We start from the raw sequence: 15,181 nt of genomic DNA on the forward strand, positions 1-15,181 counted from the left end.
CCCTCCCTCCCTCCCTCCACATTAACTAGAAAAATGACTAATAACAACAACTAATATTAGCAATAATTGTTATTCATCATGTCTGCTTAACGCATAAAAACCAGGTCAGGAAATCGACTGACTCACACGCTTCAATAAAATCCAAACAGAAATCGTGACAAAGGTTTATTTACATGATGTACTGTGTCAGTTTCTCAGAGCCTCGTCACTGGATGGGTTATTGGTTGGTCATGTGCATATGGCATGTGTTTATGTGTGCCCCTGTGTACGTGTGTATGTGTGATGTGTGTGTTTGTGTTTGTGTGTGTATAGTTGGTGTGTGTGTGTGTGTGTAATCAGTGGGTGGGTGGATGGTGAGTTGTTCGTCTCTGACCGTCTGTGCAGAACAGCTGACAGACACACACACACCCGCTCTGAACAGAAGGCTCCACTCGGGTCCTCGGACAATTGCGCTTGCACACACACACACACACACACACACACACACACACACACACACACACACACACACTTACATGCTCATACACACAACACACGTGGCATGCCTTGGTGTGGTATTTGGTTCATGCTGGGTCTTTTGGGTGTGTCTGTGGCGACAGAGGGAAACATGATATACTGTACTGTATTTCTGTGTGTGTGTGTGCATGTCAGTGTGTGTGTGTGTGTACAATAACATGTACAGATCACATATGCCACAGGCGTTTGGGGCCAAAAGGTCTGGGCTTTGTTGGCTTGGCGACACTGTTGCATTGGCACGGCAGAGGCTAAAACAATATGGGAGTGGCGCACTTCAATAGGAATATGAGAACTTACAGTACATCGCTGGGAATGCTGGGAATTTTGCCTCACGTCTTGTCTTGTTATCATTTGTTCACGCAGGAAGCCGGGCAACATTTTACCTCATTTCCCTTGCATGAATTTGATTGCTAGACTTGAAAATCAGCAGTGAAATTGCCGTGAAAGCATGCAAGCACTTCTGATGACACCACAAGCTGCCAGAGTGATAGTCACAGCCTTTAGGATCAGAGGGTTTCTGGTCTGCGGGCTTGATCTTTTTAGACTTTATGATGAGACATGATGAGACTCATGAGGATTTAAATTACTTAAAACATTCGCCGGTTTTCATCAGAAATCAGACTGCGTATTTTTTTCTGGGTTCATTTGCGTGTGCTGAGCAAACAAGCGTGGCGTAAGGGAATCAAACTGTTTTGGTCACTCAGAGGCCAGAGCAGGCCTGTAAAAGTCGCTCAAGCGAGATACAGTTCTGGCTCGGGGCGTTTACATACTGTAGCAGGCTCAGTGATCAAACTCAATGTTTTTGAATGCATCAGTTAATGTTGTGTTCAGTGATTTTCTCGTTTTAAACCCTATTCCATCGCATAAATTAACAGGCAGAACTGTTAGAGTAAAGGTGAAAGGTTTAGAGAGCATTCTTAATGGAGACAAATCTATATAATTACAGTAGCCTACTGTTAATTGACATTGTAACAGTTTGGTACAGGTGCACTTAGGTTTTCACTGCAATACAAGAACTTTTTCTTAATTTCCATGGCTTCCAAATCGATCAGCAACTGGTGAGAATGAAGACTGTTAACTTGTTTTAAAACAAGTCAGTTCAAAACATTAACAAGCACAAATTCACAATAGCTGCAACCACATGTGAAGTTCCTTCTATACTGTATATTTGGCCAAAGAAAGTGAGGAAAACTACTCCAGCTAAATGCAATGATGCCTCCCACAACAATTGGTTCATGTTCTATGAAAAGGACCATGGCTAAAGTGTAGCTGTCACCAATAAAAGTGTGTGTGTATATATGCATGTCTGTCTATCTGTGAGTGCATGTGCGTCTTTCTGCAAAGTTTGGCTCTGTGACATGAATCCGTTTAGGATTTACATGCCTTTTTGTTACAGGCCACACCCACTGCCACGCCCCCTTTTTTGCCAGTTGGCATGAACACTTTATCAGCTTTCCTCTGGCTCACGACAAACCTCTCACAAAATCTTGTGCAATTTTGAGAATTCATTTGGACGCTATGTGCCTTTTTGCAATAGGCCACTCCAAATGCCGTGCTTCCTTTTAGCTAGATGACATGAACACACCCACACATTCACATACCTTCACACATCAGTGGCCATCAATGGGTGGGGAAATATTTGTGGACCAACCAATCGACAAAAAGGACAGAGCGAGCTATAGAGCAGCTAGCTTCTGTTGGCAAAATCAATTTATTGAGGTAATGGTGGCTTAATTAGCTAGCTAGTTACATTGGTAGCCGTCATTTCAGCCAGTAAAATTAATGATGGCTTGATAGAAATAAGTAGCTTGCTTTTGTCTCGTTTGCCACCAAATTCATGTTTCTGGCCACCCAACAAATTGAAGTCCAATATTCTCAATATACTCTCTTTTAGCTCTGTTTTTGTTCGCCACCACATACTGCACTCACCAGCTTGCTGCTAATGTTGTCTGCTGTCTGGTGTTGAGCAGCAAATGTACTGTGGGTTTATGAGAGCTTTTTTGCAGGCAACACAAGGCTGATGGTAACAACAGTGAGTAAAATGATGGTCCGTGACCTTAAAACAAGCTTAGCTAGCTAGCTAGCTAAAAATGCTCTGTGGAGTTGAGAGGAGCTGCAGAGTTGGATGATAATTCTCTGGGTTTTTTACTATCAGCAAATATTTTCACAGAGCAAATAGTTACTTTTCCCTGAAATGTTGCATTGCACGATTAAGAAATATGCCCTCAAGACCACAAACCACAATACAGCTCCATTTTAACTGCACTGTAATGTTCTATAACTTAATTTGTCTTCGCTCAGAATGTAATTTGAACTTTAATAATTTTGTTCCATTGCAAACTTTTTGTGCTCATGGCATTGGTGGAAATTTAATTGACATTTTTCTAGTTATAAAGACCAGATGGGAACAGATATTTACAGGCTACTAGATTTAATCCTGTTTGACAGAGATTGGTGTTTTGTTTATTGACTTTTCCAAGGAGAAAAAATTTCAACTCGTTTTCTTGCTGTAGCATAGTCCTGGATCAAAGTTGCATTGCAGCGTTGCAAAGCTGCACTCTTTTGTTTTGGTGTTAGCATGCCTAATTGTGTTGGAATAAGATTACGTGATAGGGAGAGAAGAGTAATACAGACGACTTTGTAGCTGAGGTCAACCTGAAAAGGCAAAAAAGTAGCAACACTTCCAGTAAATACTAGCATTTACATTGTTTACTATAGAGTATGCCTGTTTTATTTACCCCATGCAAAATCCTTCCACACAACACTGGGATTCAAATTAGAAACCTTCCTGCCATAAACTCACTTTTGATAGCCGCAGGGCTTCTAACATCCCGCATTTACAAATCCCAGGAACACAGTGAACACTCATCTAACTTTTATTGTTACCGAAGCTTCAGAGTGCTTGGAACTGATGACACATAACCCGACTGGGAGGGCCAGATCTTTTATAGGACTCTTGAACATCCCAGAAGTCACCGCAAAATCTAGTTTTATTAGACGTGTGTGTGTGACAGAGAGAAAGAGGGTGTTTGTGGGAGTTTGGCTTGCCTGCTGTTGTGAAAAGTGTGCCTCTGTGGGAGTTAAGTGTGTGAGTCAGCTATGAATCACACTTTTTCTGTAGCAGTCAAACACATGCGCACACATGAACTCTTTCTCTGACACATGCACACATATACTGTACATACAGAGATATGAGTGCATGATTATACAGATTAGACACCATTATACAAACCCCCACAGGCAGACACAGTGTGGTTGTCAATTTATAGAAAAGCATGAGCGGCTACATTTTAGCATTTTGATTGGATGCAGTAACAACCAGGGATACTTGTTTCCCAGGTAGGACAATAATACAGTAAGCAGGTGTACTTAATACCTGGGGTACAGCTAATAAAAAAAATTAGAAATAAGAAAAAATTATGATTAAATTTTTTTTAAAACAAACAAACAAATTATTAGCTAAATGGTAGTTAGAAAAGATACATTTGAGAATAGTTAAAAGCAATAACTAATAAATTAAATCATTAGTTAGGAATGGATAAAGAGTCCAAACAGTTATCTTAAAATAATAAACCGCTCAAACTGTAAAAGTCATCAATAAATGGTGACTCACTAAAGTAACTGGGTGAAATACAAATGCCATAAACAATGTCAGTAGTGGAAGTTAATGGAGAAATAGTTGAAATAAACGGCAGTGCTGACGAAGGTGTTGGTGAGTTCCCGTGGGGGTATGTTTGACAGAAAAAGGTTGAGAACTACAGCAACCAGCAGTAAAACGATGAATGCTATGCAGCACTCATTATACAGTATGTATATATAACTGTTTTAGCTTCTGTTTCAGTGGGCCTGGGTGTGCGATTGCAGATGTCACTAACAATTTGACTCATCAGTATTCAGGGCATTCACGCTTTCCCTCACTGCCAGTGATAAGCGATGCTGATTAACAGTGAACTTTTGCTACACAGTGTATCTCCTCTTCTGCCTCTCTGCCTCTCTCAGCAATAGTAACACTTTGCCTGTGAGAGCCAACATTGTTTTAATCAGCTTCACGTCTATTAGGAATCAGCCACTATTAACACTCATTAAAAGGCACGTCTCGCTGGTAGAGGGGAAAAAGTGCTTCGACGCCTTACTTGAGTAAAAATAGCTACAATACCACAAAAATACACATAATTACACCCATATGTGATTGCTGAACAAATTACTCCAGTACCATGGACATTATCTACTGATTTTTGTAATTGGACCTAGCCCATGCAATGAAAAATACCACCAAAACAAGAGTGCAGAGTTGCCACATAGTCCTGCTTTCAGTATCTGGAGGTATGGAGGAGTGAGCAGCAAAGTGTATAGTATTTATATTATATTATTGGATTATTAGTAGTGATCTATTATCATGTTTACAGCATTTTGATATTGCAGCTGGCTAAGATGGAGCTATTTTTTATCTTTTAATATACTGTTGCAGAATTAAACCTTAGTAACTGATTTCTTTGGTCACTTGGGGGCGGCAGAAATAAGTTGATGTGTTTGTGTCCATCTGGTGAATATTAGTCCAATATTCACACTCCTTTTAGCTCGTTTTTGGTCTCCACCAACTCCTGAAATATGGCTCATTGCAGCCTGGAAGGCGAAACAATGAGCTGAACCTCACTATAAAGCTTCGTAAAACTTAGGGGAGCTGCAGATTCAGGTGATAATTCTTTGCAGGTTCATCACTACAAGCGAATGCTTCATTATTTGATGCATTATTATCATAAAAATATTGATTCTTGCCACTTTAAGGGAGCGTTTAACATTTCAGAATATGCTTATGTGTGAAGCTAGTATAATTAATGGAGAAAGAGAAAAGCAGCTAGCCCTCCGCTATCCAAAGTCAAATAAAAAAAACCTACTAACACTTACTAATTAACATGGTATATAAAACTCTTTAACATGACAGACTCTCCCTCAAATCACAAATTGTTGTTTCTTTGTCTAGAGATTAAACTAATGAGATACAACTTGTTAATAAGTGAGTTTTAAAAATGCTACCTGGTGGTATCCTCCTGTTTATAGTGTTTACGTTAAGCTCCTCCTGCCTTTAGCTCTGCTCCTAACACACAGAAATGAGTCGTATCAACCTTAAAACTTATGTTTTATATGATATATCTATATGATATGATATATTTTATATCAATAAAAGAAGTCTAAGTCTAAGTCTAAGTCTATATGTAAAATCTTCATAGTAACAAGTGAATATAGCTATAATATGGTTGAAGTCCAGTACAATGTTTACAGTATTTTATTCTGAAATGTTGTGAAGTATAAGTGCAAGAACTGCATAAAATGGACGAGTCATGAGCACAAGAACACATCTGTATATATGCAAACATGTCTCACATAGTGGATTATCCTCTCGTCAAAGATTTCTCTGAACCTTTAGTGCACCTCGAGTGACCTTCGCCGAACGTTGAGGGTGGACGCCACACAAAAATCACATCTGAGTGGTTTGATGTCTGTATTCTTATCAAATCCTTTCATGCTTGTCAGTGGAAGCTGTGAGCTGAGATATCGCTCATCGACTTTAAGTGTTCAGGGCTCCAGATAGTGGAATCAATTCGACATCCAAAATGAGGTGATAGCGAAAAGACGATGCCTTATCTTCAAAATTGATTGCCAGAATTTCATTTCAAGATCATAAAAGCTTTGTTTGTTCATGTTTTAAAAGATAGCGTGGAGCATTGTTTAAATGTTGATGGATTTCAGGTGTGATATATATGGCTTTTTGGAACTTGACGCTTCATTTAGACTTCAGACGTGGTGACTGAGGCAGGGGAGGAAGCCATGAGAGGATGCAGAAAGCGACAAATGCTGTTTGCTCGTTGCTGATGAAAGATGGAATTTGTGTGTGTGTGTGTGTGAGTGTCTGTGAAATAGTTTGCATGCAATTTAGCAGCTGGCTTATGAGGTTCTTTCTTTTCCTCGTCTTCCTTTTTCCTTTCCTCCTCTTCCCCTCCTGTCCCCCCCCCATCTTTGTTAGCGTGGTTATGATAGATGAGTGTATTATGAAGCAGGGACTCGAAGCGGGGGAAATCAATGCTCATTCCTCAGAGGTGTGTGTGTGTGTGTGTTTGGAGTGTGTGTATTTGCCAGTTGGCTGTTTGTTAAGAGGTTAGAAGCTGGATACATTCATTGTTTTGGGAGCCAGGGGCTGCAGCTGAGCGGCTCTGTCTTGATCTGCTTTCCTTTGACTCAGCAAACCCGACCAGACCAGACGAAGACACACACACACAGGCACACACACACACACACACAGTAACGATGCATACACCCACCCGCTTGCACGCTCACACAGCAGCAGATCTAGAGAGAGACCGTCCCACTCACAACACAGACATTACACAATCCAGCAGAGAGTAAACCTGTGTTACCTGGGTGGCTGCCTGATTGCCCACCCATTACCCTTTTGTTCCAGCCTCTAGACTCTTGTTTCAGGTACAGAGTTTGTGTTTGGTCCTTTGAAGAGTAAATTCGTACACATTTTTCAATTTGAGTTTAACTTTAATGAACTTTGAACCGCAACTTTGCACCGGTGAACAATGGGAAACTGTTTGTCTGTCTTTGAGAGAACATAGAGTCCAAAATGGATGAAGCTGTTCTAGCTTATTAGCAATTCACTTTTATTTGATCTGCTGTGTCGGAGCTCCACAAAAGAGCAATGATTAGAGACAGGAGTTAGCAGACTTTTTATTGAACGTAATAGTGTGCAATGGTGAACATAATGTCAGAAAGAAGTAAAGGAGCAGTACAGAGAAAATAAAGGGACTAACACTGATGTCAGTGGGTTTTTTTGAATGGGTTTTGGGTTAGATAACTTAGTTAAGTGAGCCTAAGACAAGCTTTTTTTCCCCCCTACATCTTTAAATATGCCATTAAATTTCAAATAAATGTAAAAAATGTATTTAATCACAAAAAACAGAAAAAATAATATGTAGTTTGTAATGAGATACTCTTAAAGCTTGTATTTGTACATTTATTTAATATGTCATTTTAATCTCAAATAAGAGACATTTCTATCCACAGATTCAAATGATAGAAACAAACTGTACAACAATTAAGCTAATTACAATCTTTGTGAGTGAATCAAGTGACAGGTCCTAGTGGGCTCAGCAATGTGCTCATTGTGAACTCATTCATGTCCCTCATGACCATCCATGCTCATGAATAGTAGCTTGAGGGAAAAAGCTGCTTTGGCGTTTGGTGCACATTGAATAACTATTGAACAATCATATATAAAGTACCATGCATCATGTCATATACCACATCGTGTTGTGTCGTTCAATTTTCCATGTGGATGTGCTCTGCTGTAATGACACTCCTTTGTGTCGTTCGCACTTGTTCAGCCGTGATTAACTGTTCACTCAGTCAGTCAGTGGTCGCTTTGCCTCTTCAAATCTATGACATGGCAACACAATATATTTCTGTATTTACAAATAACCAATTACTTGTATTTTAATAAAGTTATCATGCTAGTATTTTGTATTTTATTTTGAAACATTTTACCAACGAGTATTAGTATTTTGTAACAAGATACTTGGTGATTTATTCGTGCTGATTTGTGATCCCTGCAGCACTCTGTTGCTATCATGTTGGCAGTAAGCTCACCAACTCGTTCTGCGTGTAATCATTTTACATGTATGTCACCAAGCCTCCTCGATCAGATGCAACATGCTAACATCAGCTGCTCACTGCAGTGAAAATGGCACTAAAGCTAACTGAATCATTTCCACACCTCACCTCTTCAAACCCATGCCTTAAGATTAGTGGAGGCAGATCAGATAACAGACATAAATACTGGTAAACAGTGTTGTCCTTCCAGCAGAAAATGCAAATATAGGTCATTTCGAGGGCAATGACAAACATGTTTTGTTGTTGAGTTTGTTGCATTCATTGGCTTCCATTCAAGATAAAAATTGAATAACAGACTGTTGAAGGTTGTTGAAGTTATAATTCATCACAATGTACTTACATTGTTGTTGGAAGGTAATGCAATGCAGACTTTTCAATTACCGAGCAATGACGATGTGAGATTGACAACATTTACTGCAGACTAGATGTCCACAGTGATGGATTACACACTTATAGTCAGTAACAATGTTGAGATACACAATTTGCAGTTGTGAGCTAAAATTTGCAAACATCACCAGCAGGGTCCTCTAAAGTCAAGTTGAGAGCTTTGGTACAATTTTAGGTTTTGGTAAAGTTGCCTGATCATCATACAAGTCCAAATGTTGTTGATCTTCTTCATCAGTGCCTTTAGCACTGTGGGAGAGATAAAAACAGGATGTGTCTTTCTTTTCTTTCTCAATTTATGCTCATTTTATGATCTCAGAGTCTCTCAATGTCACACTCGTAGCTCACAAATGGACAGGAACAAAATGTTTTCTGCCTTATGGGAAAAAAAGAAAAAGCAACACAAGACCTGAAATGCCTCTTGTGTGTCTCTTCAAACAAACTGTATGTTATATAGTTACCTCATCCTGTTGTGGTTTTGAAACCGTTTCAGGATGAAATCTACAAAACTGCAAACAAGCTGAAATGTCTCAAAAGCATGACACAGCAGCTGCTGTATTATCTGAGACAAACTCGAATAACTAATAATGTGCCTACCAATTTCCTGTGCAGGCCGACGGCAATCTGCCCTCCCTATAGGCTGAGGAGGGAAAACGCTGGGGAAAAGTATGGTGAATAAAGCTGATTAGCGCTCCTGGACTAGAGCCTGTAACCTATAATTTCATGTAGAGACACGTCTGCTCATTGATCAGGGAGTGAACATGTTGAAGTGGTGTGGATGGGTCATGAGGAGAGATGGGGTTGTTGGGATGAGATTCCCTTCCTGTGCTCAGGAACCTATACTTTTTTATCTACCTCATGTGTACGCTCAATAACCATAAAAACAGGTATCCTTCCTGGCAGTAACATAGATATAAACACACTTCCAATAGTGTAGCCACAATGGTGCAGAATAATGGTGTTTCAGAAGGAAGTGTGTTGAAATGTGAGGTAGTGAAAGCACATAAAAGATATATTAAGTTTACTTCACTTTTTACACCCAAAATAGCTGATAAATATTGTATCATTGCTGCAAGAAGCTTCCTTCCGAAGTCGTTTTTGTTTATAATCGAGTTCTCAAATCTGCTCTAATGAATATTTTTATATTAGTGTTGACTCAAATGAAAGAGACAGCTTGTAGTGATGAACCCACAGAGACTGAGCACTTAACTATGGAGTATTGTAGTGTTTTAGCTCATTGTTTTATTGAACAATGTGATGCTCACTGTTTTTGTATTTCTTGATCTCAGTGGTGTCGTTTCCAGATGTAGCAGCAGCTGTTTTTAGCAAAAATAAACCCCCACTGTTCGTTACTTGACCAGCACCAAATGAACATGTTGCAGCATTTAGCAGCTAAAGAGCCACATATTTCAACTTTGGGATGTGGAGGAGACCAAAGACAGAGCTAAAAGGATAGTTGATATTAGATGTCATCAGATAGACACAAACACAACTCCAAGTAACTGCAGATGTCTCTCTTTAACTGCTGGATGTGTAAATTAGTAACTTTAGCCCCAGTTTAGCAAGTGAACAAGTGAAATGCATTTCGCTGTGTTTTGAAAAGCAACAACAAACAAGTTGAGTTTTTTGACACATCCTCCTCGAAATGTCTTGAAACATATCAAAATGTGTTTTTTTTCCAACTGTTGAGGATTTTAGTTCTAAATTATAGACTAGAATGATAAATGTTAAATGTTTTTTCCAGTACAGATTTAATTTAGTGAATCCACATGATAAATCATCTCAACAAAATGTAGAAAATGTTTTATGAATCCAGGATATTTCAAGTTTACTATGGTACTATCTAAAAAGGAGTTTAATAGAAGACTCTTTCAACAACAACAAGTTTTCAGTCCCTAAAAAAGAAGGAACAAAGATTTGTTTCTCTTCATTGTGGTCGTGATCTCACTTTGGAACGAATCTGTGTCTGTTTATTGTGAGTAACCCTAATAATATGTGTGTTTGCTGCAGGTCTGGATGACTGCTTGCAGCAATATGTGTGTGTGTTTGAGCGTGGAGGTGTGTGCGGGGAGAGGCTGCTGAGGATTAGCCACGCCGAGCTGGAGGAGCTGGGAGTCTCTCGCATCGGACACCAGGAGCTCATTCTGGAGGCTGTCGACTTGCTCTGTGCTCTGGTGAGTGTGTGTGTGTGTGTGTTTTGAAGCTTCAGTGCAGCGCTGTAGTCTCATTGGCCATCTTTATGGGTGCAGCTGTTGATGTGTTCATGTTCTGCTTGAATGCACAAAGTGATAAAAAGTAAATTGTCACTACACTGCATAAAGTCCTTGCATGTTCTAATTGTCACAATAGCAAACTATGAAAAATGGCTCTTTAAATCCTCTTTAAATCCCCTAAAACTGTTAATTTAAAATCTATAATGATGTGAAAAATGGGAGGATTGGCAGGGAATTATTGGCCGCTGAGGGATCTTGTCAGATTATAAATATATTAAACCAAAATGGATAATAATGTGTGAAAACTAGCTTGATTTTTATATTTCGTTAATTCAAATAGACATGAAGACCTTTTGTCAAACTTGACAGGTACCATGCCCCCTTGACCTCTGACCCCCCCCTCCACACACATCATGTTAGAATCCAATCAATTAAATCACTATCTGTAATAAAGCTACTCCTAAATTTAATTAGATGATTGATTTATAACCGGAACATTTCAAAGAATCACAGAAGCGTTTAAAAACTCAGTGCAGTAACGGCACAGTAGCTACGAGCAGAACTAAAGAGAACATGTCCAACATCCGAGTGCCTGCAGAAAAGCACTTCAGCGAAGGAGATCCTGCCAACATTCAGAAACCTTATGTATACTGTTTTTATTAAAGCTTCCCCAAACAGACACCTGAACTGAACTGTGGGTATCATAGAGGACACGGTTCAAATGAAGGTACCAGATGAGGTCTGAGTAGTCTTAAAGACAGCACCACCACTCATTTAAACCACTATTTGTAATAAAGCTACTAAATTAACTCAGCAGATTCCAAACAGACACCTGAGGGTACCAAAGAGGATGCCAATTAGTCGAGCCTTCCGTTCAAATGAAGGTACCAGACGAGGACTGAACACTCGTAAATCACTATTGTAAGAAAGATGCTCCTAATGAATGTACCAGACCTCCAAAGAGGCACACAATCATCGTGTTAGAATCCAGTCATTTAAATCACTATTTGTAATAAAGCTACTCCTAAATTAAGGTCCAAAGAGAACACACAGTATGGATATTTAAAAAAATAAATAGATAAATAAATAAAACTTCTGACCAGGGTGGGTATTAATAACAAACTTGACAAAGGTCAAGGGGGCGTGGTACCTGTCAAGTTTGATATTCTCTCTCCTAACTATCATGTAAAAATACAATTTGACAAATAGGAAAAAGTCCAAGTCCTATTTAAATACTAAAAGTGACATGTAAACCAGGTGCCCTCTTGAGGAACTTAATAATAATAGATAATTAAAATAATCACCTTTGCATCGTCTTCCTTCTGTGTGCCATTGTTTTGTCATTGTTGTAATGTATGGGATGGATATAAACATGTATAAATAACAAGGAGTTAAGGTGTTTTAAATAATAAGTAATAAATTCTGCTTTACTGCCCTGTTGCAGTCAGTGCGATGACCTCCTCTCTATGAATATGTAATTTAAGTCATTAATATGCGCCAGACTTCTTAAGATATACTGGTAAACATGTTGACAATTAAGATTCTCATTTGTATTCATGATGGTTCACTGTCTGGAGGTTCGGCTAATCTTTCTTGATGTCTCTCTGTGTGTGTTTGTGTGTAGAACTCAGGTCTGGAGACGGAGAGCGTCAGGACTCTGGCTCACAAACTCGGCGCCTCGGCCAAAAACCTGCAGAACTTCATTTCCGGACGCCGCCGCAGCAGCCAATCAGAGAGCAGGACCTCACGGCGGCTCCCCAACGACCTGCTGACCTCCGTGGTCGACCTCATTACCGCTGCTAAGAGCCTGCTAGCCTGGCTGGACAGGTAATTTGTTTACAGGCTGCTCTCCTGACACAGTTCTGATGACTTAATGTGCAGATCAGAAGTTTTTTATTGTTGTTTCATTCACTATTGTTACATATTTGTGCAAATGTTGTTACTTCTGTAGTTCTTCACACTAAAGTCGACGGCACTCTCACTGACTTTCCTGATATTTTTGACTTGGAATTAAAAGTAGTAGGAGGTTGTAGTTTAGTTTTGTGGCCAGGAAGGTGCACATGTTAACACCACTTTTAATTTCAGAATAGTTATGGTCCAATTACAGTATGAATCAAATACACAGAAATTAATCATTCTTCTGGCAACAATTTTTAGTGTTGATTAATCATTCAGCGCCTTTGTTTTTTAAACTCTGTCGCTATGTTTGTTAGCCTTCAGGTGGCCGTAGCACCACGAAGCCCCTTGATTCCCTTTATACATACATGAGCATGATTCTCCATCTATCTGCCTGTCCGCTTGTGTGTGTGTGTGTGTGTGTGTGTGTGAGCGAGAGAGACGAGCAGCCACAGACACAAGCAGACAGACAGACAGATCTGTGCAGGGTAACATGTTTCTGTTGACGATGACAAACAAGCTACTGCTCATCAGAGAATTGATTTACCACGGTGCTTAGAGGCACTCATGCCTCATCAGAATCACACAACCATGCTCCTGTGTGTGCCCAGCACAGCCAGTGAACTGCCTGTGTGACTGTGTGTGGGGCAGAGGGAGCGGAGGGCGTCAGCGCTCTCACCTACATCACTCTCTTTGGCTGACGGTGGAGTGGGCGCTTCCATTTGGAAACCCAGAAAGGAAGACGGGTGGAGTCGGACATAAAGATAAGCCTTTATTGATCCCCACTGTGGGGCGGCACAGGGACAGAGATAGATGCACTTAAATAGAGAAAAGAAAAAAACGATTTAAAGTGTATAGAATGAAAGTAACAACAAAAACACAAATAGAAACCATACAAGAAATCAAAATTACAAGGCGAGCAGTACATATACATACAGTACCCACAATCCATAAACTGAATTTTTGGGTTTTATACTGTTGATTTGAACCAAACAAGACAACTTTCAGTTTGGGCTTGAGGAAATAGAAACTTCAGAACTTTCTGACTTGACTAAACTAGTAATCAATTAATCCAAAAGGTCTATGAAAAAATAATGATTAGCTGTTGCCCTAATGTAGATGATATAGAGAGCAGAGCTCTAAATCTTCCTTCTATTGTCTCTGAAGGTTTTCTTTGTTTGTGTTTGTACAACTAAAGCTTCAGTCGGCAACACGAACCCTCCTGCAGCTGTTGGTTGTTGACCTCTTTGAAGAAATGTTTCTTTTTTTCCAAGGGAATAATGTGAGAACTTTTTCTCACCATGTTCCTCTCCCTCGCTCTCCTCGTCTCTCTGTCACTTTATTTATTCATGACTCGACTCGATCTCCTGCACACGACACACGCATCAGAAACAGAACTAAAGGTCTCTGACATCGGTTCTTGAAATGCCAGGCACCCACATCTGTCCTCAGGCCATCCAGACACACAAAAGCTTATAGAGCCACGCACACTCAGACCCGTAGATACACCCACGCCGCTCGCACAAACGCACACTCACACACACCCACATCTGCACACACTCACACACAATTATGCAAGAACACACACACACACACACACACACTCTTAAGCCCACGCACGGTGATGCAACTGTAAATGGCAAAGCGACATTGAGAAAGGGATAGACTCAGCAGGGCCGGCGCTTCATGCTCTCCATTCTCCAAATCTGAGACATAACTGTGTGTTCAGGCATTGTCAAAGACTCCTTTTTATATGTTTATCCTGCATGTTACACATGCCAAATGTGGAGAAAAGAGCATTTTCCAGCTGTGTGAGGGCACACTGATACATTTTGCACGCATATGATCCCACTACAGCTCTGATTTCAATGAAATCTCATCTCCTAAAATTGATTTCTACTGCAGAGGAATAAGAAATGAGCGAGTAAAACAAGAGCAGCGTGGTGGATGATGGGTTGAATTCATTAATAGACCCTAACGATGTGGAAAAGGTTAGAATTTCAAAGCATGTTGGGCTACAGTCTCTCTTGTAGTAATACTCACAAGATGAGTCCTTCCTAAAGGTTTACAACAGCAGCAAATTAGCATAAATCCTGTTAAAACTGAACTTTCATCCCTCCCTGATTGCGGCTTATTAGACCTCTCAGGGCTCTCAGGCAGCAGCGCTTTCTAGTTTCTCTGTAAATGACTTGAGAAGACATTCTTGCAACCTTCTCATGTATAAAATAACAGTGTGGGTAAAGCCTGGATCCTCTTTTTCCTCCCTCTGATACCCTGATGCCTCCTTATATATATACTTTCTTGTACAAACCGTGCAGAAGGCAAACCGTCCCTCTTTAAATCTGTCACAGAGAAAAGGGAAATTATCATCCACGGTGGCTGAAATTTGCAGTATTTTTCTTTCTTTGAACTCTCTCTGGTCCTCTTTATATGCACATTTGAGAGCACCTACCTATGAATTAATAACATGGCCACAGAGACTACAGTTTATGTGTGATGTA

The 15,181-nt window shown here is 40.0% G+C and overlaps 1 protein-coding gene across 1 annotated transcript in view; it reads left to right on the forward strand.

Moving 5' to 3' along the window:
* cnksr2a (connector enhancer of kinase suppressor of Ras 2a) overlaps positions 1 to 15,181 on the forward strand; it is a 46,162-nt gene that overhangs the window by 2,781 nt on the left and 28,200 nt on the right. Inside the window, exons 2-3 of the mRNA XM_070852910.1 lie at positions 10,582 to 10,745; positions 12,409 to 12,611. Coding sequence (XP_070709011.1) covers positions 10,582 to 10,745; positions 12,409 to 12,611 — 367 coding nt within the window. The remainder of the gene's footprint in view (positions 1 to 10,581; positions 10,746 to 12,408; positions 12,612 to 15,181) is intronic.

This window comes from Pempheris klunzingeri, chromosome 21, assembly GCF_042242105.1.
Source record: "Pempheris klunzingeri isolate RE-2024b chromosome 21, fPemKlu1.hap1, whole genome shotgun sequence".
In the NCBI taxonomy this organism is placed as follows: Eukaryota; Metazoa; Chordata; class Actinopteri; order Acropomatiformes; family Pempheridae; genus Pempheris; species Pempheris klunzingeri.